The sequence below is a fragment of the Garra rufa genome, chromosome 23 (genome assembly GCF_049309525.1).
Source record: "Garra rufa chromosome 23, GarRuf1.0, whole genome shotgun sequence".
Taxonomy (NCBI): Eukaryota; Metazoa; Chordata; class Actinopteri; order Cypriniformes; family Cyprinidae; genus Garra; species Garra rufa.
The window spans coordinates 20,421,279-20,447,436 of NC_133383.1; the positions used below are offsets into that span (position 1 = coordinate 20,421,279).

Sequence of the window (26,158 nt, forward strand, 5' to 3'; positions counted from 1 at the left end):
CAAGATTATTTACAGTATGTTCCCTTTATTGTTTTAACTATTTTAACATGACAAAATCATCAAAGCGAATGTTAATCTTGGGTAAGCCCTAGACATTGCCCAACTTTTGCTTGCTTGTGACTGACATATAAAGTCTTAAAACAATCACTCGGTATGATGGTTATATAAGAGGTGATGTCATTACATCTGGGTGGAGTGAGTCCAGACTGAAGGATTACGACTTTTAATAACTCTAATTCATGAGTAATTAAAAAAATAATAATAATTAACTAAAAAATAAAATTTACAAAAATGTAATAAAAAAAATCATATTACTAAATTCTAAATTACTAAAATATTAACAATATTTTCAATACGGCCAATAATATCTGTATTTTTTTGGCTGATATATACAGTATATACCTATGTATTTTCTAAAAAAATTTTGGATAAAAAAAATTCTATATTTTTTAAAATTATATATATTTATTTATAATTTATTTATTTTATATATATATATATATATATATATATATATATATATATATATATATATATATATATATATATATATATATATATATAAAAATAATTTTATATCCTGAAACATTGTTTATATTATTATATTAAAGGCAATGAAAACAAATACAGTGAATTAACCATGTAGGCTATATATTGTGCAAAAAAGGGGCTAAAATCACATTACATTCTAACGTTGTAACATCACAATCTAAAAACAAAAGCAATGCTTTTGAAAGCAGAAAAGCAGAAGTTAAATTTACTAAACTAAAGAAAAGAAATAAAAATAAAAGCACAGATTAGGCTAATTGCATTATTTTTTGATTACCCCATTACAATAGTCACTTCACAGTTACTGCTATCATAAAATACACTTTACTTGTAGGTTAAAAATTCTACACATGGCACATTAATTGCCAAACTACAAATACTTAGCAAAAATGTAAACTTTAGTCAGAATTATTGTGCTCCTATGCACTAATAAACATAAAAGTTCTTTAATAGCATCAATGGTTCTATGAAGAATTTGAACATCCATAGAAACTTTCAAATGCAGAAAAGGTTCTTTATAGTTGAAAAAGGTTCTGTAAATTTTTTTAATGTTCTTCAAAATGGTTCTTTTAGGAACTGTTCACTGAAAGGTTCTTTGCGGAACCAAAAATGGTTCTTCTATCGCATCACTGCAAAGACAAAAGAGCGTAGGGGTATATCGAATGTCACCAAACCCGGAAAACATGTTAACAGCCATATTAAATAATGGCAGTATCTATGGACTGTTAAGTTATTTGTGACCCTGGACCACAATCTAAATGAATAAGCTTTCCATTGATGTATGGTTTGTCAGGATAGGACAATATTTGTTTGAGATACAACTATTTGAAAATCTGGAATCTGAGGGTGCAAAAAAATCTAAATACTGAGAAAATCGCCTTTAAAGTTGTCCAAATGAAATTCTTAGCAATGCATATTACTATTCAAAAAATAAGTTTTAAAATATTTAGGGTAGGAAATTTATATCTTCATGGAACATGATCTTTACTTATTATCATAGTGATTTTTGGCATAAAAGAAAAATCCATAATTTCGACCCATACTTTGTATTTTTGGCTATTGCTACAAATCTACCCGTGCTACTTATGACTGGTTTTGTGGTCCAGGGTCACATTTAGTTAAACTAGCTAGATGTTTTTATTTTGAGGTTTTATTCAAGTTTTATCTCTGAATGTTAGTGAAAAAAAAAAAAATTATAGCTGCAAGCAGCTTTTACCGGGGTTCAAGCGATTTAAGACATTTAAGCATGTATGAAAAAAGACAGATCCTGGTAATTTACCATAGAAATACAATGTTTTATATCGTTTATGACTGTTAGTGGCAGCTGTGGCCCAATCTCCCTAAAACTTTGCATGCTTGTTTAGAATCACCTGTCGCATGTGCTCACCAGGTTTCGTGAAGTTTTGAGTTTTTGTTTAGGCTTTATAGGCTTTTGGGTATATTTGGACAGGCCCCTTTTTTAAACGACCCCGTAATAGCTTCTCAAAGGGTAAATTTCAACATTTTCTGATAATTACTGACCTAGAGAGTCCAGAGAATTGTACTCCAGTGGTTTCTTCCAGATTGAGCGAAAAACCTATAGGGCTAGTTCGCAAAAGTAGTTTTTTCACGTCTTCTCAATCATTTAACCATTATAGCGGTCTCAGTCCACTTGTTTGGTGCGCAACAGGGTTCGGATGGCAGCGTTCACACATACTCAAATGTACCACACTAACAGAGCAATCACACAAGGATTCGTTTTAATCGAACCAAAAATGACAAGTGTGAACACACCCATAGATGCTTGATTATCAATATTCACTCTCCAGAAAATCTTCCTGCACTGGTTTTGTTCCAATCAGCCGAAAAACCTAGGACTAGTTCGCAAAAATAGGTTTTTCACATCTTCTCAATCATTTAACTAAAGTTTTTTTTGACAGCAACGGTTCTAGAGGCAAAGTTGTTCAGAACAAGGAAGTCTATCGTATTGTATGAATATTATGCGTATGTGAGAAAAAAAAAAAAACGCGCAATATACAATCGTTTACGCCCTTGAAAAATGCGATAGTATGCGATAGTAGCCAATTTCTTTCAAATTTCTCACAGACCTTTAGAGCCCACCAAGTTTTCTTCTGATCAAACAGTTTAAGAGTTATGAGTGATTTTGTACTTTTGATACTTTTGAGACTTTTGTACTACCATCCCTCCAAGTTTCAAGTCTCTACGACTTACAGTTTGGTCTGCATTGGCCATTTTAACAATTACAATAGGGTTTCAGCTCTGCGTACTTGAACCCTTGAAAAAAAAACGTTTTGATTAACAGTCCGCATATGTGACAGACACTGGTTATGACCATCTTTGGTATGTACTTTGAAGGCATCCTGAGTAGAACAACTTCATATTTAACGAAGGATAATTAAAAAAAACGCATAAAACGGAAGCACCGAGACCCATTCAACAGAATACGGAAGTCTGAATTATACACTTTATCCGCAGCAGCTCACTTTGCATCTTCCACTATTTTTCATATGCTCTCGTATTAAACTACTGTATATCAATACAGTATAAATGGTAATGCTTCATACCATATCGCTTAGAAAAAAGATATATCGATATATCATACAAACCTCAATATACCGTCTAGCCCTGCCTATACTTCTAAACTCCTAAAAATAAAGGTGCTTTAAAAGGTTCTTCAAGCGATGCCATAGAAGAACCATTTTTGGTTCCACAAAGAACCATTCACTCAAAGGTTCTTTAAAGAACCATTTCTTGCTTACCTTTTTATAATCTGAAGAACCTTATTTGCCACAAAGAACCTTTTGTGAAACAGAAAGGTTCTTCAGATGTTAAAGGTTCTTTATAGAACCATTTAGACAAAAAGGTTCTTCTATGGCATTGTGACGCACCTTTATTTATAAGAGTGTACCTAATACAAATAATTTTGCATATTTATGAATGTAATTATTTGTTTAAAAATAGATTTCAAAATACATTCTGAGTGAATGACATTTTTAATCCATCATCAGAGCGGCTCATGACGGAAAACATCAACTGTCATTAATCTGGAGGGATTGACTGTCTGATTTCTCCCACGGTGGCTGGTTTTCAGATAACACCCACACCTCTGACTGACGCCACCACCCCAAACTTGCACCAACACAGCAAGCACAACCGATGCTGGACTTTTTAATAATGGATTTTTTTTGTATATGGGTGAAAACATGCTGTAACTTGCCTAAAAAGGGGAATTAAAGACAGAGAAACCTTTGTGATCTTAGTGACAGAGCAGCTTTGTGGTTGTTGATCTGGACTGACATGATAAATATTGCTTGCTCGCTTCCAGATAGAAGCACCCAGAACTTACTAACCCTAAAAAAGAGGGAATTTTGTTCAACCAGATCACAAGAGGCAGCCAAACAGAAATCTTAAATGCATATCCACTGCACTTTCCTGACCTACAAACCGGGCTAATATCATCTGTCAGGGGTTTTGCACTGTCCAGTAGATTACTCAAACAGCAAGAAACTGTGGGATAACGCTGTGGGATAACTCCACAGCAAATCTATTCTGCAATGCCAATCATTCCAGTTAAATTCCATCAAATTCATATATTTTCTGTATATCATCTGTGCAATAACCAAACATATGGAGCGCTCCCACACAGCGCAAACAGTGAAGCGCAATTAAAGTTTCCTGATGATTGCATTAATTAATCTTTGCATAGAGTGCAATAAGATGCTACGTCCAGTCCACTTGGCTCATATGGAGCCCTCAGGCACCGTCCTCTTACTGTGTCCAGTTATGTAATACAGCATGTCACTGCAATTGCAGAGAGGGAGAGGTAATCATGCCGCAGGAAACATGACTCAACAGAATGCTGTCAGGACACCGCAGGGCACAGGAGAGAGAAAGCGGGATTCAACAGAGCGAGAAAGATCTTGCTCTACCTATGTCACAGTCTTGTAGTGGTCATTACACAGAGTTAGAACTATATGTTAATTTTTACATTCATAAGCTGGTGTTTCTCTTTTATAGCTCAGACACGTATGCATCTATATTACCCTGGCTGTGCTCAGTTTCCTCTCAGATGGAAGGAAGTCTTAACTGGACCTGGTCCTGACAGTGGACCACAAATAGCTTATCCGCATGTCCTAGTCCTCTCTCTCTCTCTCTCTCTCTCTCTCTCTCTCTCTCTCTCTCTCTCTCTCTCTCTCTGTACTGTGGGAATATTCCTCAAGGGAATGCATGCATAGCTGGGTACATGAGATGGGTCAGAAATAATCTGATCATTCAAATAACTAATGTTTATGTGTGTGTGTGTGTGTGTGTGTGTGTGTTTTCAGAGGAGATACTTAAGAACACTTAATGCCTTAAGCATATAAACAATACCAACAAAGAGGTCAAAGCATTCTGTGTTTAATAAAGCACTTGCCATATGTAAAGTGGAGAGTTTTAACAAAGCTAACGCACATGTGCTTTTCGCAGATGGGTGTGAGTCACCCTGCGGATCAGCCTTTGGCGTTTCAGTGGAAAAACTCACTTATACAGTGTGTTTATCAGTTTAGGAGTATGAATTATGCAGAAGTGTCCTCATTCTGTGGTTCAGGACTGAACAAGTGTTTTCTGAACAGTGAGTGGAGGACCAGACCCCTGAGAGTTCAGAGGGGCTGCGGTTCTGGAGGGCTCTTACGCATCTATCAAAAAATAAACCTGAGCAAACACGAAATAAAAAAAACCCTACCAAGGGCATTACATTCAATTAATATGCTGCGTAATGCAAACCGCATTCAATTTTTCTTTGGATTTTAGGTGTGTAATCTTTATTTTGTTAAATACTCAGTGTGCAGAGACAACTTTAAATGGATAGTTTACCTAAAAATGAAAATTCTGTCATTAATTATTCACCCTCATGCCGTTCCAATCCCGTAAAACCTTTGTTCATCTACGGAACACAAATTAAGATATTTTTTATGAAATCTGAGAGCTTTCTGACCCTGCATAAACAGCAATGCAACTGACACATTCAAGGCCCAGAAAGGTTGCCAAGCATTGATAAAATAGTCCATGTGACATCAGTGGTTCAACTGTATGACAGAATTTTCATCTTTAGGTGAACTATTGCTTTAATGCAAACAGCATTAGATTTTTCTTTGGATTTTTAGTGTGTAATCTTAATTTTGTTAAATATTTTCTGCTCTCGCAGTTTAATGTGCAGAGACAACTGTGCTTTAAAAAAGGCTGCTACATCAATTTATGGCCCAACCAGTGGTGTGAGGTGAATAGCAACAGATATTTTCCAATAAAAAAAGAATTATCGAAAATTAGGACAGGACTTGGTTCTATCTGTTGGTTGTTGATTAGTGATAGTTCACCCAAAATTGAAAATTCTGTCATTAATTACTCACCCTCATGTCATTCCAAATCCTTAAGACCTTTGTTCATCTTCGGGACACAAATTAAGATATTTGGTTAAAATCTGAGAGCTTTCTAACCCCATAGACAGCAACGCAACTGACACGTTCAAGGACCAGAAACGTAGTAAGGGCATTGTTAAAATAGTCCATGTGACATCAGTGGTTCAACCCCAATGTTATAAAGCTACAAGAATACTTTTCGTCAGCAAAGGAAGCAAAAACACCAACATTTATTCAACCTTTTTTTCTCTTTTGTGTCAGTTTCCACCATTCACAAGAGTATTATGACACATGCCAGTGATGCTGCTGACGCAGGAGCCTTCTTTTTGACGTACAAACCAGATGCGCTGAGCCTTTTTAACAAGCAGAAGAAGACCCATGCTGTACATATGTCTGACAAATTTCGACATTGTGACCTGCAATTTATTTTTACTTAGTTAAACTGATGAATGATGAATTAAAAAAGATGGACATTCTACGTCAGAACGCTGGTTCCTGTTTCAGCAGCACCACACACATGCGTCATGATACTCTCGTGAACTTGTGTCAGAGACTGACATGGAAGAGAAGAAATTGCTGAATAAAGTCATTATTTTGTTTTGCTTTTTTGTGCAAAAAAAGTATTCTTGTAGCGTCATAAAATTAAGACTAAACCACTGTTGTCACATTGACTATTTAAACTATGTTTCCTTCTACCTTTCTGGGCCTTGAACGTGATAGTTGCATTGCTGTCTATGCAGGGTCAGAAAGCTCTCGGATTTAATCAAAAATATCTTAATTTGTGTTCTGAAGATGAACGAAGGTCGAGTTTGAGAATTTTCATTTTTTGGTGAACTATCCCTTTAAAAGCATGTGCCAATTGCATAAATGTAGCGAACGTCAAAGCAGTTATGCTACCAATCTGTACTCAACAAGAACATTAAATTCAACATAATTCACCATCAGTATATTCCCGCTGTGCGGCAGCATTTTTTCAAGCTCTCCTGACTCTTCATTAATTCCTCCTTCCCCCATTTCTCTCTCACTCTCTCTTTCTCAGAAACGCCTTCATAATCAAGGAACAACAGTCAATAGCATCTCTAACCGTGCCAAGAAAGAATAATTCTCCCTAAGACCCCTTACACTGACAAAAATAACACAACACTCTGATCTCTTGGGAATAATTCAGATTCAGAATAATCCCCAACAAGCCTGCAGAAGTAAGATGACTTGAGAATGCTTTAAAACGCTTGTGTTGTAGAGGATGTGCACATTGTCATGCTCGTTTTATCGCATTACAGCACGCTTGATCACATCAAACACACACACACATAATGGAAAACCCATCCATCCATTGCTGAAGTGGCACAGGGACTCTCTTTTCTCATGCTGCTTCACATGAACACTGACATTCACAGTCAGCTGTCTTCAAAAGGAAAGGTTCGCTGGTCTCCCTCAGGTCTTTTTCAAATCAGTTCTTCAAAAAGTTTGCATCTGTCAGTGGTTTCAACATGTTAAGAGGTACTGCACTGTAAACTACTATATAAAAACAGTTTTGTTTACTTGCAAATTTAAAGGGATAGTTCACCCAAAAATGAAAATTCTATCATTAATTACTCACCCTCATGTTGCTCCAAATCTGTAAGACAAATCTTCAAAACACAAATTAAGAATTTTTGATTAAATCCGAGAGCTTTCTGACCCTGCACACCACTGATGTCACATGGACTATTTTAACAATGTCCTTACTACCTTTCTAGACCTTGAACACGTCAGTTGCGTTGCTGTCTATGCAGGGTCCGAAAGCTGTCGGATTTAACAAAAAATATCTTAATTTTTGTTCTGAAGATGAAAGAAGGTCTTACAGGTTTGGAACAACATGACAGCGAGTAATTAATGACAGAATTTTCATTTTTGGATGAACTAACCCTTTAGGTAAATTTCCTTAACTATGCTGGCAAACTGTCAATTTTGCAAGAGATATTCAAATCAAAACTAACTGAAATCCACATGTCTTTTTCACATCACACATCCTTCCATCCTAAGGCTAAAAAGCTAACAAGTTCAGACAGCGATCTCTTTGTCCCTGTCAATCAAACTACTAGCTCAGAGAATGACATCTGCATATTAAACTATGCTATACATTTGTACAGTTGAGGTCAAAAGTTTACATCCCCCTTTCAGAATCTGCAAAATGTTAATTATTTTAGAAAAACAAGAGAGATCATACAAAATACACGATATTGTTTATTTAGTACTGACCTGAATAACATATTTCACATAAAAGATGTATACATATAATCCACAAGAGAAAATAGTTGAATTTATAAAAATTACCCCGTTCAAAAGCTTACATGCACTTGATTATTAAAACTGTGTTGTTACATGAATGATCCACAACTGTGTTCTTTTTGTTTTCTGATAAGTGTTCATGAGTCTCTTGTTTGTCCTGAATAGTTAAACTGCCCACTGCAAATCCTTCAGGTCCCACAAATTCTGTGTTTTTTTTTAGCATTTTTGTGTATTTGAACCCTTTCCAACAATGACTGTATGATTTTGAGATCCATCTTTTCACACTGAGGACAACTGAGGGACTCATATGCAACTATTACAAAAGGTTCAAACGCTTACTGATGCTCCAGAAGGAAAAACGATGCATTAAGAGCCGGGGGTGAAAACTTTTGAACAGAATGGAGATGTGTACATTTTTCTTATTTTGCCTAAATATGATATTTTTTTATTTAGAACTGCCCTTCAGAGGCTACAAAAGATACATACATGTTTCCCAGAAGTCAAAATAAGTTAAATGTATCTTGATATTCAAATTCGAAAAGTATTCGCCCCGCTGTTGGAAATGGTTCGAACACACAAAAAACCTGAAGGACCTGAAGGATTTTTCTGAGGAACAGCAGTCAGTTAAACTGTTCAGGACAAACAAGGGACTTATGAACAACTACCACTAAACAAAAAAAAAAAAACAGATGTGGATCATTCAGGTAACAACACAGTATTAAGAATCAAGTGTATGCAAACTTTTGAACGGGGTCATTTTTATAAATTCAACTATTATTTTTTCTCGTGAGCTACATGTAAACATCTTTTATATGAAATATCTTATTCAGGTCAGTACTAAATAAACAGTAACATGCATTTTGTATGATCGCTCTTATTTTGGTCAAATAATTAACATTTTGCAGATTCTGAAAGAGGGATGTAAACTTTTGACCTCAACTGTATTTTTTATTTATACTTCATTTTTATGTTTAAATGTTCTTTAAATGCTAATTAACACTCCAATAATAGTGCGACTGAGGAAAAAACATCTAAAGCCATCTGCCAAAGAAAGCTAAAATAATATCTGCCATCACTAACTGAGACTTATTATGTCAACAGACTTCAGGAAGCACTATTCATTCCCTTTTGAATTAGAACAAAGACAGTGTACATATTTTAAATACAAGCAGACACAAACATCACCGATGGCTTTTAAATAGAAACTCTTTGTATTATGATTATGAATGTCACATCACTGCATTTAAGTGCGTTTATGAACTGGAATGACTGCTTGGGTCTCTATAAACCAGGTGAGCTAAACTGGTTCTATTGACCGTAGTAACGACATCACAAACGTATCACACCCAGCAGACGAAACTCACATCACAAGTGAATTGCTCTCTCCTGTTCACGTGCACAAACAAAAATACCCTGAAGGGGAAAGTTAGGTAGAGTAATGGTCACTCAGGCAGCCATAAATATCACAATAAAGGCTGTATGTCACTGGCAAGGCATTTAAAGTGATGGTACAAAGGGAAGGTGCACAAGAACACACACACACACACACACACACACACACACACACACACACACATACATGAACAATGGCCCTGGATGGCAATTCACGTCACTACACTGAAGCAGAGACATCTGTCAGCTGAGCTTCATCTCACTGCCCTTCCGCCCAACATAATCTCCAACCAATCTCCAACCAAAGGACGTCAAACGCCATTTGTGAGCATGACAAACCCTGTTTGACCTCTTAGTACCAGTCAAGAGAAGTTCTACAGCCATCCAATCATTCTGAAAAATAGAAAAATTTGCTTTTTATTTGTTTTATTTTGTTTTTAAAGGCTTCACTCTTCATGGCATGTAAGTGGCATTCGCTTGTTCATGTGCTTCTTACAGATTTTATTGGAGCACAGAGTTGAAGTAGAGAGGATTAGCACATATGGATAATCTTGCTCCTCAAAAAATAAATCGACAGCTGGATCAGTAGAGAAAGTACTACAACAGCAAACTGTGCATCTCAATGTCTGAAATATATATCGAATGTATCATGTCATCTGTTGAATGTTTATATCTACGAAATGGCCTGTGTGAAAGCAAAATCACAGATGAGATCTTTATCAGTTTTTTCTCCCTGAAAGAATTCCTCAAGAGATTCTAAAAATAATTGTAAAATGATATTTATTTAAATGAGGTAATAACTGCAAAGATTGTTACTCTGTTGTCTCACTGTGTCTAATGTTAGGAGCAATGTTGTTACAGTGAATTAAAATGAGAACTATTCAAATCATTTTTGTTCATTTAAAAAGCTGAAACAAAATATGAATATATTATGAACAAAAAATATTTTAAATAAATATTAAAATAAAATATTGCAATTCAAATACAAATAAAATAGATATAACTAAAATAAAATAAGCTAAACAGACAGAAATATGTAAATTCGAAAAATGACAAAAAGCATAAAATATGTATTAATACTTCATTAATATATGAAAAAAAATTATAGACAAATGAATCATATCTGAGAACTCAGTAATTATGTTGTATAATATTTTGAAAAAATACACATTTTATATTTTAATACTTTTTCTAAATTAAAAATTTAAACAACTAACTGAAATAAAATAAGTCGCAATACTAAATTTACTCAAATTTAAATAAAACTAAATTAAACCTAAACAGAAACATAATATATATTCGAAAAATAATAAAAAGCACATACAATTACAAACAACAAGAACTTGTTGTAAATAGAAATTAAAGAAATAACTGCAAAAAATAAGTTGCAATACTAAATTGACTTAACTAAAATAATTAACTAAATTTACTAAATTTATTTAAAGTTAAATAAAACTAAAAATGACAAAGAGCACAAAACAAAAATTACAAAAATAAGCTACTATTAAAAAAACTGAAAATGTAAAAAAGCTAAATTAAAATATTAATAAATACTATATTAATATATGGAAAAACAGAATCTATTGACAAATTAATCATCTGAGAACTGTAATAATTGTAAATACTAAATTATTACAAAATGTTTAATATTTTTATTATTAATATTTATTAAAACATTAATAAATACTATAAAAAATATATGTACAAAATAATTGAATCATATCTGAGAACTCTAGTACTTGTATATTTTGAATTTAAATGCAAATAAAAATATATATTTTTTTATCTAAAAATAAAATATGAATATATTATGAAAAAAGTGTTTATTTCAAATAAATATTTGATGAAATATTTTTTCTAAATGAAATAACTGAAAAAAAGTTGCAATACTTAATTTACTCAAATTTAAATAAAACTAAATTAAAGCCAAACAGAAATATATATTCTAAAAACGACAAACTGAAAATGCAAAAAACTTAAGCTATATTAAAATATTAAAAAACTGAAAATAAAAAAACTAAAGTAAACTATTAGTAGATACTGTATTACTTCATGACAAAACTGAATTCATAGACAAATGAATAATACCTGAGAACTCTGATAATTATTTGTCCATAAATTAATTGTTTTACATATAATATTATAGTACTTATTAATGTTTAAATAAATATTAATTCTTTTAAATATTTTAAAAATGTGTGTGTATATATATATATATATATATATATATATATATATATATATATTAGGGGTGGGCATAGATTAATTTTTTTAATCTAGATTAATCTAGATTAAATCTTGGAATTAATCTAGATTAATCTAGATTAAAATGGCTAATTTGAATTCTGCTGAAGGCATTCAGAATATGTGTGCTACCCAAATAATGACTAAAAGTAAGTCTTTGAGAATGGATCATAAAGCTCATAAAGCTGTTCTATGATAATTTGTTGATGAAAATAAATTATGTTCAATTAGATGTACTTGTGTTTACTAACTAACTAACAATGAAATTATTTTTTCTACCCATTAGATTGTGTGTTTTTTTAACGTCAACATCTACCCAGCCCATTAGTTACATGTTACACCGTACTTTTATTTTGACAGGTTGCCATGAAGTTTCTGTGTATACAGTATGATATGATGCTAGTTTTCTCAAATGAAACGGTAAAAGTGACACTCACAGCAGTTTGGGAGATTGAGTTTATTTGTTCATGTGAGATGAAAATGCCAAAAATTAGCGGGAGCGTCACGTGTGTTTCAGTATGCGTGTAGTAAAAGCTCGTCTCCGCCATGCATACATACAGCTAGGCAAACGGTAAAACATATCAGATTCATATTAAAACGGTCTTTTTGCATTTCAGTTTTCACATACACTAGTCCATGTCGCGATTTGAATTAAGTGACAGAGCAACATTTGATTTATGAATCCAAAAAACGACGAATTTACGTGGCATTTCGCGCTATAGTAGATTCTGTTTTCATGAATGGAGGACGACGCGATCCTGTCTGTGTTTTGGTGGAGGAGACTTAAACGCGCGACCATATTCGGTATACATCCGCGTTAAACTATCAAGGTGAAAGTCATCATAGCTTGCGTAGTTTAGACCCAGCTCCCAACCCAAATTTGAGAATAGATTAACGGCGATATTTTTTTTTATCGCACGATAAGAGTTTCGCGTTAACGCAGCACGTTAACGCCGATAACGGCCCACCACTAATATATATATATATATATATATATACACACACAAACACACATTAGTTTAATTTAGATTTTAGTAAATTTAGTATTGAAACAATATTTTATTTCAGTTTGTTATCAGAGTTCTCAGGTATGATTCATTTGTCTATAAATTCAGTTTAGTCATGAAGTATTGTCTTGCACTATAAAAAGATCAACCATCAAGCAATGTAATTTCCTCTTGGGAAGCATCAAAGCTAATTAAAATAATTACAGAGAGCAAACTTTTATAGCACAACAACAGCTGTACTTTTGTAATGTCTACAAAACAATATTATAATGCAGTGGTTCTCAATCCTGGTCCTGGGGGACCCCTGCTCTGCATATTTTGCATGTCTCCCTTATTTAACACACCTGATTGCGATCATCAGCTCATTAGGTGAGAGATCCATGAACTGAACTAACAAGCTGAAGATCTCAATCAGGTGTGTTAAATAAGAGAGACATGCAAAATGTGCAGAGCAGGGGTCCCCCAGGACCAGGATTGAGAACCACTGTTATAATGAGTATCACCTGTCCTGCCCCTGATTTTGCTGTTATGCTGTCATTATTACATAATTTACGGCTGCCTGCTTGGATGATTACGACTGTAACTGTACCAACATGTCACTGTAATAGGGTAAAGCATTTAAGTCAGTAAATGCAAAAAAAAAAAAAAAAAAACTGATGTTTTTTTTTCCTGAATACATCAGATGATCAGTAGCAGGATCATTATAATGTATCACACATCTTCAGTCAACAGACAGCTCCTATCATTGCTAAGAGACAGCAAGCCGCTGTGATAAACACACTCATCATGATTTGAATGAGGAATCCAATATGAAGCCATGCATTTAAAATCGAAATGTTTGCGTGACTCCGATCAGAGCAAAGTACAGGCAGCAAAGCACACTGATCACACATGTTACAGGAGACACACAAACACTCACCTACATCTATACATTTCACAAACACTGTTGTTTTACATAAGCGCTGAAATCCTGGCGGGTGTTTGTGATCATGTCCGTTCACTCGTGTGTGTGTGTGTTTGTGCATGCGTGTGTCAGAGATGCCCAGCTGACTCAAAGGGAGAGGCCAGACACTGCAGTAAATTATTCATCACAGACAGTCCTTCTCAAAGCTAGGTGATTAACCCCACGAGATGGATGGAGAGAATGAAAGCACGAAGGAGAAAGAAGCTCCCTGATGTTGTACTCACGTGAGTTCTCGCAGCTGACAGAGATAGAGGGATGAAAAGGAAAGAGGAAGATACGGACAGGTCTCAGCGAAGCATCCGGGCACAGACCCGTCCAGCTTTACAGCTCCACATCCCAAAGAAGAACATACAGCAAATCCAGAAAGCAGGAAAGACAAGCAGACAGGAGAGAAGCAGCGGCAGTAGCAGGGCGTGAGCGAGCGAGGGTGTATAATGTGTGTGTGAGAGAAGAGAGAGAGACTCTGGTGAGGAAGGAAGGGAAGGGTAGATAGTGGAAGGGTATTGGCTGAAGGGAAGGGAGGTGGGGATGTGCTCAGCCAATGCTCTGAGTGAAGGTGCAAGGCAACAGGAAAATGGCAGAGAGAGAACACATCCTTTAGATACAGAGGAATCTCTCTTACTCTCTTTCAAAGGGTTGACACTGTACATACACTGCAAACTATCATACCTACAAGTCCAATCTAAATAAGTCAATATGAATCTGAAATGTATTTTGGTAATGCATGTTTCTGATCTTACTGTGAATAATTAAAGTCCATGTAAAGCAATATTAAATATGTCTTCTGAGTTTGTCACACCACAGAAAATTGTGTTATCCACACAGATTTGAATGACAAAAAAAAATCTCATAACTTTTTATCTCATAATTCTGACTTTTTTTTACAGAACTGAGTGATACAAACTCAATTTTTTTTCTAAGAATTGTGAGATATAAATTCACAGTTGCAAATTATAAAGTCAGAATTGCTTTTTCTCTCACAATTGTGAGTTTGTATCTTTGCATTCTCGTAATTCAGATTTTTTAAATCAAAATTATGAGATGTAAACATGCAATTGCGAGTTATAAAGTACAGTTTTGAGGGGGGGGAACTGATATATTCTTGGAATTGCGAGTTTATATCTTACAATTCTGACTTAATAAATTGCAATTGCATGTTGTAAAGTCAGAATTACTAGATATAAACTTGCAATTCTGAGAAAAAAAGTCAGAATTGTGAGATATAAACTTGCAATTCTGACTTTTTTTTTTGCCAATGCGAGTTTGTATCTTGCAATTCTGACTTTTTACTCAATTATGAGATATAAACTCGTAATTGCATATTTTAAAGTCCAGTTTTGAGGGGGAAAAAGACTGATGTTATTGGAATTGCGAGTTTACTGTATATCTCACAATTCTGACTTAACTTGCAACTGCGTGTTAAAGTCAGAATTACTAGATATAAACTTGCAATTCTGAGAAAAGAACTCAGAATTGTGAGATATAAACTCGCAATTCAGCCTTTTTTTGCAATTGCAAGTTTATATCTTACAATTCTGACTTTTTTCTCGCAATTTTGACTTTTTTTCTTGCAATTGCGAGTTTATATCTCACAATTCTGACTTTTTTCTTGCAAATGCGTGTTATAAAGTCAGAATTACTAGATATAAACTTGCAATTCTGAGAAAAAAAGTTTGAACTGTGAGATATAAACTCGCAATTCTGAGTCTTTTCTTTGCAATTGCGAGTTTATACCTTACAATTCTGACTTTTTTCTCACAATTTTGACCTTTTTGTCTTATAAATGTCTTGTAAAAAAGTCAGAATTGCAAGACATAAACTCGCATTTGCGAGAAAAAACAATCAGAATTGCAAGATATAAACTTGCATTTGTGACAAAAAAATTATTTTACCTCACAATTCAGACTTTATTTTTCGCAAGAGTTTATATCATGCAATTTCTCCAAATTGTGACTTTATTTCTCAGAATTGCAAATGTATTTCTTAGAATGCAAGTTTATTTTTCTCAGAATTGCACATTTATTTCTCAGAATTGCAAAAACAAGATGACATAAACTCGCATTTGTGAGAAAAAATATTTTTATCTCGCAATTCTAACTTTATTTTTCGCAACTGAGAGTTTATATCATGCAATTCTGAGAAAGTCAGAATTGCGTGACAAACTTGCTTTTGCGAGAAAAAAGTCAGAATTGTGAGCTATAAACTTAGAATTGCGAGATAAAAAAATATTTTTGTCTCACAAATGCAACTTAATATTTGCAATTAAGAGTTTATATCATGCATTTGTGAGAAAAAAGGTCAGAATTGTGAGATATAAGCTCGCATTTGCGATTTTTATCTTGCAATTCTGACTTTTTACAATTGTGAGAAAGTCAGAATTGCGTGACATAAACTTGCTTTTGCGAGAAAAAAAGTCACAATTTTGATTTTATTTTTTCGCAATTATGAGTTTATCACACAATTCTGACTTTATTTCTCAGAATTCTGACTTAATTTCTCAGACTTGCAAGTTTATATCTCACAATTCTGAAAAAAAAAAATGCAAAAAAAAAATTATTATTCAGTGGTGGAAACAGGCGGAGCAGGCGAACCACTAATGCTAATGCGCTCTAGTTATTATAGTGTTAGGTGAGGGCCCAAGCTCAGTGGCTCCACTGCATCATTAAGACTTGATTTCAGGCCCACCTACAAAATCCTAAACACAAAAATTATGAAAAACTGTTTAACTGTCTTAACTCCACAATTCCGTACTAGTTCACAGTTATTGTAACGTGTGTCCAGCAATACATTTCTAACATCTTTAATGTGTTTAGAAACAATTATGTAAAAAAAGTGTTTGTCTTTCAAATGTAGTAACATTCTGGAATGAAACACCCAGCTTTCGGATAAAACATTTAACCTGCAAATAGAGGTCAAATAGGTTGTGAGCAAGTTTACGTTAAAACAAAACAATTACTCCAGTCTTCAGGGTCATATTATCCCAAATTTAGAAGAACCATTTTTGGTTCCACAAAGAACCATTCAGTCAAAGGTTCTTTAAAGAACCATCTCTTTCTTACCCTTTTATAATCTGAAGAACCTTTTTTCGCCACAAAGAACCTTTTGTGAAATAGAAAGGTGCTTCAGATGTTAAAGGTTATTTATGGAAAAATTTAAACAAAAAATGTTCTTCTATGGCATAGTGAAGCACCTTTATTTTTGAGTGTAGGATGTTTAGATATTTATACTGGAAAACAAGACAAAAATACCAATAACAATTTTTTGCAGTGTACACTACATACCTAAAGAAAACACACACATACACAAACATAACAAAAGGATGCGTCACATTTTTGTGATCTCAAAGAGAAAGTCCTCAAGAGTTCAAATCTAAGAAGCAAAAAAAAAAGGAAACCAATGACTCTCCAGTGTGATGAAAGTGCATGATGGCATTTTTTTCCGCGGGCACATGGGCATCCCAAGCCCTTTTGTTCGGTTTCTCAACACACTGTTAGGGGGATGTCTTGTTTGTATTCACAATTAGGGAAAATGAGGGGAAAAGTAGAGATAGCAGGAAACAACATGATAGTAGAAAAATCAAAGGGGAGAAGATAATGACTGAGTCACTGTGTGAGAGCTAATGAAGATTAATGACTACAAAGGCAACCTAAGGAGGAAAACACATGGTGACATCTTGGACTTCCAAGTCACAACCCTTTCAACAAGTAACCCCAATATCTAGTGACAAATTGAGTTCAATTCATCACTAAGAACCAACCTAAGTGTTAGAGTGGGCGGGGACAAACATATGGGGGCGTGGCTTAATTGATAAAAGTAACAGCTGCATCCATGCTAAAGGGGGTGGGCTGGGCCTGATCTCATTTCTTGATTTGATTGCATGAGAGAGCGATGTTACCATGGAGACTGCATCCAGTGCAGCAGAACCCAGATGGCAAGCTGCCTGGTTCCCCCTCCTCCTCCTCATCCCTCTCTTTCTCTCTCTCTCTTTCCTCAGCAGCCTGGAGCAAATTCATAAAGGAGGAGTACAGACCTGCAGGACCCATATTGTAAATTGCATGTGACTGCAACACAAAGCCAGCACTCAGCACTGTGTGAGAGTGTGTATGTTGTGCTCTATTAGTGGTATGAAGGCAGACCTCTTCAGGAAGCCTGAGGGTGGTGATGCCATCACATGGGATGCTACAGATTCCCACGTTGTGGTTTGGTAAATAGACTCTCCAAAGAGCACTAAAGAAACACTCTGGACAACACTGCAGTCTGCTCTTGTATATTATGATATATGGATATGCACACTTTTTTCTTGGGTTAAGTAGGGTGTTTCATGAACCCTAAGTGCTTTTGGCCCTGTGGACTTGCTTTAAATACACATTTCATACTCTCACTAGTTTATTTCATTTGCCATTTATGTAATTTGATGCATATATGTTCTGTCATTTTTGTCTTTTTTCTACATACATCTTAAAATGACAATTTTACAAATGAATTTTCACACACATACACACACACACACACACACACACACACACACACACACACTAAATTATTTTGAGAAAAAAATCAGAATTGCGAGTTCAAATCACCCAATTCTGAGAAAAAACGTCAAAATTGCGAGTTCAAATCACACAATTTTGAGAAAAAAGTCAGAATTGCGAGTTAAAATTTGCAATAACATTTTTATCTTTTATAAAGTGGCAGAAATGGGCTTCCATACATATCAGCTTAGATATGAGGGCCTTTGAATACTGTCTTTGACAAATGGGGGGCCTTTGGAGTCAAAAAGGTTGAGAACCACTGATGTAAAGCTCAGATAACCAAACACGTGCATGTTTGATGTCTTTCATATTAGAGGTCATATCAGGCCGATATTTGCCATTTTTTAATATATCGGCATAGGCCGATTTCCGTGTTTAGTAGCGCCGATTTAAAGTCAGGCATGTCTATGGGCAGCCCCTTGTTATTGGTGCGGTGGAGCGCTACTGTGAAGGACCCCAAGCCAAAACTTTTGTAAGATTGAATAACAGTTCTAAAAGATAAAGGTAAGGCTTAAATTCTAATATTTCAAAGTCCCATGGCCATATATATACTATATATTACTAGTAAACTATGAAGTGTTGCTTTCACTTAGTGAAAGAAAATCATAGGACCGTCGGGAACTGGCATAATGCTACGGCTGGTTAAAGGTTTGCTAGTCTCAGCCTCAGACGTCACGCCCACGGAACGTTGGCTAAACGTCTGATGCATATGGTACACTTAACTGGAAACACTTCAGGAATGTCGAAGTCGTCATCTGATTAGTTGAATTTGACCGGATTTCCGGGAGACGCGAGTGTCGCGTTTATTTTCGGTCCGCCAGGAAACAAAGCGCAGACTGATTTACTCGGCTTTGTTAAAATGTGCTTATGCAGACGCCATTGTTGTTATACACATTTGCACCAACAATGAACAATTGTTGACTTAATTGTAATGAACAAATTACTGACTTACTGCTTGTTCTCCCTCTAGTGAACTTTAAATGCTGGTTATTTCAATGACTGTTGTTGTGGGGGCATTTCCACACACCGAAACATGATGCTGAACGAAACGAACTGTGATTGGTTGTTTGACATGTCTGTCAAACGGTCTTATGGGCGGGCCTTGGCCAATGAAAGCTGCTATGAATTCCAGACCTTCAGCTGTCAGTCTGAAGGTCTGGCTACGCGAGACTAAAGGTTTGCTTACTTGCAGTTAAGTTTAAAGACTGTAGTCTAAAACGATCAGCAGCTTGTTTGCTAACATATTAGCCCCAGTGTTATAAGTTCTGTTTTATTTTTCCTGTATCCGAGTCAGAGAATTTCACTCTGTGCGTGGGGCGGAGAAGGCGGCGGCTCTCACAAACAATGCAGCTTTGCGATTACTCCGCCTCGCTCGCAGACACTGATGCACAGAGGGTGGTTATATCCGCGGGTCTGGTAATAAAAAAATGCATTCTAATTACTTGTGGGTGGGTCGCGCATGAATGAGATAAATCAATAATGAAACATTAACTATATTTTCTAAAATCTGAACCTGAGTTATGTGGTCAGGACCGTGGCGCGAGCTTCCTTTTAAATATATTTTGATGATTGCACCTGATGCGCCCGCACCGTCCTCTCCGTCACCCCCGATACTGCGAGTTTATATCTATGGTCTCGTTCAGATGTCAGTAAACGTTATTTTTTTTCAGCATGGATATATAAGTGTGCAGTGATGTGCAGATCAGCTGTTAAAATGAACCATCCATTCATCATATCATCATGCAAAACTAAGAATTAGAATAATTGTAATCGGAAGATCGTGTGCGGTTTGGTAAATCAGAGAACAAATATAGGTGCAGGTGAGTGGCAGGCGGATTAAACTATTGCCTGATTTTGCTTTATTTCGTCGTCAAAAGTAAGATTTTGGTCTCTTTTGTCGTCAAAAATATTCTGAAACAAGTCACAATTGAGCCGCTGTGCATCTCCATTTAAACAGCGGTGTTTCGTTTATGAATGAACGTGCGTTTTTAAACAATCTAGTGAAATGATTCAATTTCTCATTCATAAAGAGAGTCATTTGCTTTATTCAGGAATGAATTAGCTGCTCGAACAAATCAAATGAATGATATGATTCAGTAATTAAATCAGTGTCTTGCCGTTGCCGCCATCTGCTGGCAGGTCCTCTCAGTTATATAAATCATTTAAAATTTCTGTATTCAAAATTTTATATTTAAAACATTAAAGTTTAACATTAATAATCTCAGCTCTCAAACTTTTATGTAAATGATTAACAGTTTTTATATTATCTGTTTTATATATTTAATACTTGGTCAGTTTGATTTGTTTGGTTAACTTTGGTTAAATCTTTTATAATAATACTGTGCAGTGCACAAAATCAAGATCCAAATGATGGTTCATTGTGTTCATTGTTCATGATGTTAAGTTTAGAAATGATGTGCATGCACTTATTATTAGTGTGACATTTTAGTATGCAAATAAAGGGGAGAACTTCAAGATATCGGCCCTAAAAATCGGCCAAAACATCGGCAGCACATATCGGCCATCGGCTGACCCTGACCTCTAAACATCGGCATCGGTTATAGAAAAACCCATATTGGTCGATCTCTATTTCATATGTGACCCTGGACCACAAAACCAGTCATAAGGTTAAATTTTACCAAACTGAGATGTATATATATATATATATGAAAGCTCAGTAAATAAGCTTTCTATTGATGTATGGTTTGTTAGGATAGGACAATATTTGGCTGAGATACATCTATTTGAACATCTGGAATCTGAGGGTGCAAAAAAATCAAAATCCTGAGAAAATCACCTTTAAAGTTGTCCAAATTAGGATCTTAACAATGCATATTACTAATCAAAAATTACATTTTGATACATTTACAGTAGGAATTTTACAAAAAATCTTCATGGAACATGATCTTTACTTAATTTCCTAATGATTTTTGACATAAAAGAAAAATCAATAATTTTGACCCATGCAATGTATTTTTGGCTATTGCTACAAACATACCCCAGCGACTTAAGACTGGTTTTGTGGTCCAGGGTCACATATGCTATAAAATACAGTTAAAGATATACATCAGCATTTATCAGGGTCTTTTATTATATTCAATATCCTGACATATGCAAACAGGGAATACAATTGCTTAATTACTTAATAACTGCCTGGTATGAATGAACTTTAATATTCACTAGAGTTAAAAAGAGGTTTAACTCCCAGCTGCCACTGTCTGCTAATGAGTGCATTGTACTGAGAATAAACCACAGGGATTAAAAATCCATTTCAAAGCTCAGTCTTTCTTAATCATCTAAGGAACAAAGTTCACCTACAATAGTCCTGCAGCACTTTATGTACTCTGCTATATGTGTAGGTAGAGTATAAATCTGGTACTGTAGACCTATTTATTGTGACGCTTAAGGTTGAATGATATTGAATGTGAGTCATTTGGTCACCATTGTTAGTATGTCTGTTTTTAACTGTGTGGAAGGTCAAATACAGGTAATATCCAGCGTAACTCATGACTCATGAAATAATCAGTGAATGACTTCACAGGGTCACATCCATTTTCACACTTTTCCGGCAAACATGGAGCCGGAAATGACTCTGTGAATGACCAGCATTGTCCTGCTATCAGTTGCAACCTTACTCAGCTTCCTCCCATGCGTTTCTATTGGACCATGGTTTGTAAACAGAAGTCTTATTGATAAAAGCAAATTGTGATCAAACATTTTATCCACTAGAGAATTCCAAACACAAATCTTCATATTGGAGTCAACCAACTTACCACAACATTTTGCTGATTTCAGTGATCAAGCTGAATCACAGCGAGGCATTCCACTTGATCTATAAAGGACAAAACATAATGAAAGTTAATAAATCGCACTTAAGCTACAGTATAGGACGTGGCACTACACTAGGCTTTGAAAATTAGTGGTATAACAGTTCCACGAGTATAAAAAGAGAGCCTAAAAGAGACATTTTCAGGTAAATTATTACTTTTTTTGTTCTAAATTCACTAAAACACGAGTTTCCATGGCTAGTTTTACGTTACCGACGTCGACGTCGCTGTTTCCCACACTTCACGCAGTACGCAGTCAAAACTCATTTACTAAAATATAGCGACATCTCCTGGTCACTTTTGATACCACAAATAACTACTTAGTGTGGAAAAAGCCCAACTGAGCCCACTAAGACAACATTTCGTTACAAACGTAAACAGAAATTATATACTATCTAATTGTTTAACAACCCAACTGCAATTCACAGTTATTCCTTGTTTAACTCGCTCCACAGCTTTATTATGGATGAGACATTTGGATGATGCCGTGTCAAAATGTTTACATTCCGTCACAATATCAATATATTAAAGATATTTTAAATATATTTTTAATAATTTTGAATAAGCACACACACTGTTGGCTGGTCCTTACGATTACTATCCTGTCGGGAGATTTACCTGACTAACAAACCCATTGTCGAGTACAATCTTAATCTGGTAATAATGTATAATCTAATTCATATAATACAATTAATAAAATTTTACATGAAGCTGAAATGTTGTCAATTGCAGTAAGCAAAGATGCAAACCTTTCTCTCCATATTAAAGTATCAAATAAATAATGTACTTACATTAGATGGCTCAAAAGTATCACGGGTTTGTAGTGTACAGACTGCAGATGTTGTACAGTGCTTTGTCAAAGAGAGAGTTCTGAGTCCCCAATAAACTCCTTTCCTTCCCTAAAGCTCGAGTTTCTTCCTTGTTCTTTTTTTCTTCTGTCCTCTCTCTCTCTTTCTGTGTCACACATACATACACGCACACTATGTCTTTTCCACATACAAGATGCTGTATTTTGTGACAAAACATTGCATAGAAAACCATCCCATTATTTACTAGTGGTCTAAATGGCGGGATACACTTATGGTACAAACGAAAATTGGATTAGATATTTACTGTTTGTGGGGAAGTTCTTAAACCGTCTAAAATATATGCTACATCAAGAGAACTTGATAAAAGTTCCAAATTCCTTCAGGAACAAAATCAGCCTTCATTGTGAGAGTGCTGAGGACTCTATGAAAGAAGAGTCTGTGCTCTGCAGCTTTTTCCAGGGGGTATTATTTCACTGAGACACCAGCCAAGTGAGATCATGTACTGTAAACATACACCATCACCAGGACAACATGGCAAATTCTCCCCGTTTCCACTTTTATCTTGATGAACCAGAGCAGAGAAAGAGTTACGTTCAGACTGCAGCAGAAATAATGTAGAAAGGAAAAAAAATACATGACTGAAAAGTGACATCAACACTATTCTCTACATGGCCCACTATGATTGTCAGGTTGGTCAGACATTGCTAGCCTAATAGCATTGTAGTCCAAATAGTTCTTGTTTTAATTTTTAGCAGTATATCTACTGTTTTAGCATTTTTAAACTGTTGTGAACCTCTTTCTGAATCAAACATTTCAGGATTTTTCTCCATATAGTGGAAAATGCAGTTTAAATGCAGCTTCAAAGGGCTCTAAAGGACCCCAGCCGAAGAAGAATGGTATTATCTAGCAAAACGATAAGTTATTTTCTAAAAAAAAAATAAAAATAAAAAAAATAAAAAAAAAACTTACATACTTTTTAACCTCAAATGCTATCTTGTCTAGCTCTGCGTCAACTCATTCCGGGTCAATACAGTTAGGGTATGTTGAAAAACTCCTATCTCATTTTCTCCTCCAACTTCAAAATCGCTGTAGAAGTATCGACCCTCATTTCACTAGATAAGACCCTTCTTCATCAGCTGGGATAATTTAGAGCCTTTTGAAGCTGCATTTAAACTGCATTTGGGAAGTTCAAACTCGTGGGCACCATAGAAGTCCACTATGTGGAGAGAAATCCTAAAATGTTTTCTTCAAAAAACTATTTCTTTACGACTAAAGACAGACAGACATGAACATCTTGGATGACAAGTGGATGAGTACATTATCTGTAAATTTTTGAAGTAAACTTCTCCTTTAATTGTCCAACACAATATTCAAAAATATTTCTGCTAATAATTGAGAACGCTGCTTGTTTACAATTTTGTTATTAAAAGAACCATGATTAATTCCAAAAGATTTAATATACTGATTTGAGGTGTTCTTCAAAAGTTGAGGGGAGAATGATTTCAAATTAGATTGTGACTTTAATATAAAGAAATAATTTTACACAATTTCTTGGAAGTTGGCTGAGGCCCTCTGGTCGAGAACCACTGCTTCTTTAATTTTTTGGTGGCCAATACTGTATTTCTAGACATATAAAAAGACACGCAGAACACACAATTTAAAAGGTGGGATCCACACTTTATTACATAAAAATAAGACAGACTTTAAAAGACAAAGAACAAAAAAACATTTCAGTCTCTGAAATTCAGTGTGAACCAGTAAAAGCAGCTTGTTATGAATAACAATGCTGAACTAAAATCTAATAAAACATTACGACGTTAGCATCAGCATACATCAAAGATTTGCATAAGAACACAAAAGGCATCAAGAGTGTTGCAAGACAAGTTCCCATTTGTCTACACTCATCATTATCCTGTAGGGCAAAGTAAAATCCTTGTAGGACACGCCATGTCATATTAGCCAACAGTTTCTGCCCTGTGTCTTTCCCCGAAGCGTCGAAAGAAAGATACAAGTCCTGAGCCTTCCGGTCTCTTATCTGGAGGAAGCTCCTGTCCAGTGCGTCTCTGAAAGATCTGTCCCAGTTTGAAGTTAGGTGCTGGCTCTTTATCATCACCAAGTGATGCAGACCTTATAACTGTCCCCTGTGATGGAGTTCGCTTTGAAGGACAATCTGGTAATGAGGATGAAGTCCCTGCTCCTGCATAATGGGAGAATGAGGGCTTGTCGCGTACAGGAGTATCAGGTAACGCCCAAACTCCATCATCAAGGATGTCCACCTTGGAGAAGGAGTAGGAGTGTCTGCGGTGGGGCGTGTTACGGGGAGAGGCGCGAGGGCTGAGGATGGTCCACGGTGAGCCTAGACCTCCCAGTCCATTCTGCAATGCCAGATCTACCTCTTTTATATCTCTCTGTCGAGGAGTGGAAGTGCACACCCCGTGGCCTCTGGAATGATCAGGTGTAGCAGTTACATTCAGGCCGCAATCCTGAAAGTGTAAGATCTTGCCGGAGAGCTCTGGCATTTTGTCAGCTTTTTCTATTTTCTCGTTGTCCTCCTCTTCCCTTGCTTCTCTTTTATCGTTATTCTCATCAACTTCTTTATTCATCGCTCCATCTTCAAACTCTTGTTTAGTTGAGGTGTTGCTACACCCACCTTCTTTGAGGTCCTTGCTTTCAGGAATCAGTTCTTCATCAATGCAATGTCCTCTTTTGGAAGCGGCTCGTGCCCGCTGAACTTCATTAACAGTACAGGGTGTAACCTCCTCCTTCTGGCAGATAATCTCTTGTTCTTCCACCGTCGGGATATCAAATTTCTCCTTGTTGGTTTCCGCAGGGCTGTCCAGATCCCCCCTGCCCTCACGCTCCTCAACCTGAGGGCGGATGTTCTTGATGGGGCTGTTCGTGACTGCTGTGAGCCCACCAGGCCTCCTGCGAGAAAGACGTTGGCTGAGAAAGCTGGTCAGGACAGATTCCAGAGCGGAGGCTTCATTGGTCACCTCCCGATCGGAGCATGTGCCGATGGATCGGCGCTTGGCCGTTCTGGTCAACGTTTCTCTTTCTCTCTGCTGTCGCTTGCGAGTCTCGGCTGCCTCTCGCTCACGGTTTTCCTGTAGGACAAATGTTAATTATTTTAACAAAATAAGAGGGATCAATCAAAATGCATGTTATTT

At 35.7% G+C, this 26,158-nt stretch overlaps 2 protein-coding genes across 3 annotated transcripts in view; both read right to left on the reverse strand.

The window, feature by feature from the left end:
• The window catches only part of trim3b (tripartite motif containing 3b), a 52,969-nt gene extending 30,721 nt beyond the window's left edge, over positions 1–22,248 (reverse strand). The window contains exon 1 of one of the 2 annotated variants that reach the window (XM_073829109.1): positions 22,129–22,248. The gene's annotated coding sequence lies outside the window, so the exon portion shown is untranslated. Of the gene's footprint in view, positions 1–14,047; positions 14,244–22,128 lie in introns of those variants that run through there. The other variant, XM_073829108.1, reaches the window with a different exon arrangement.
• A 2,698-nt stretch (positions 22,249–24,946) lies between these two features.
• fhdc3 (FH2 domain containing 3) overlaps positions 24,947–26,158 on the reverse strand; it is a 7,460-nt gene continuing 6,248 nt past the window's right edge. The window contains exon 2 of the mRNA XM_073829250.1: positions 24,947–26,095. Coding sequence (XP_073685351.1) covers positions 24,947–26,095 — 1,149 coding nt within the window. The remainder of the gene's footprint in view (positions 26,096–26,158) is intronic.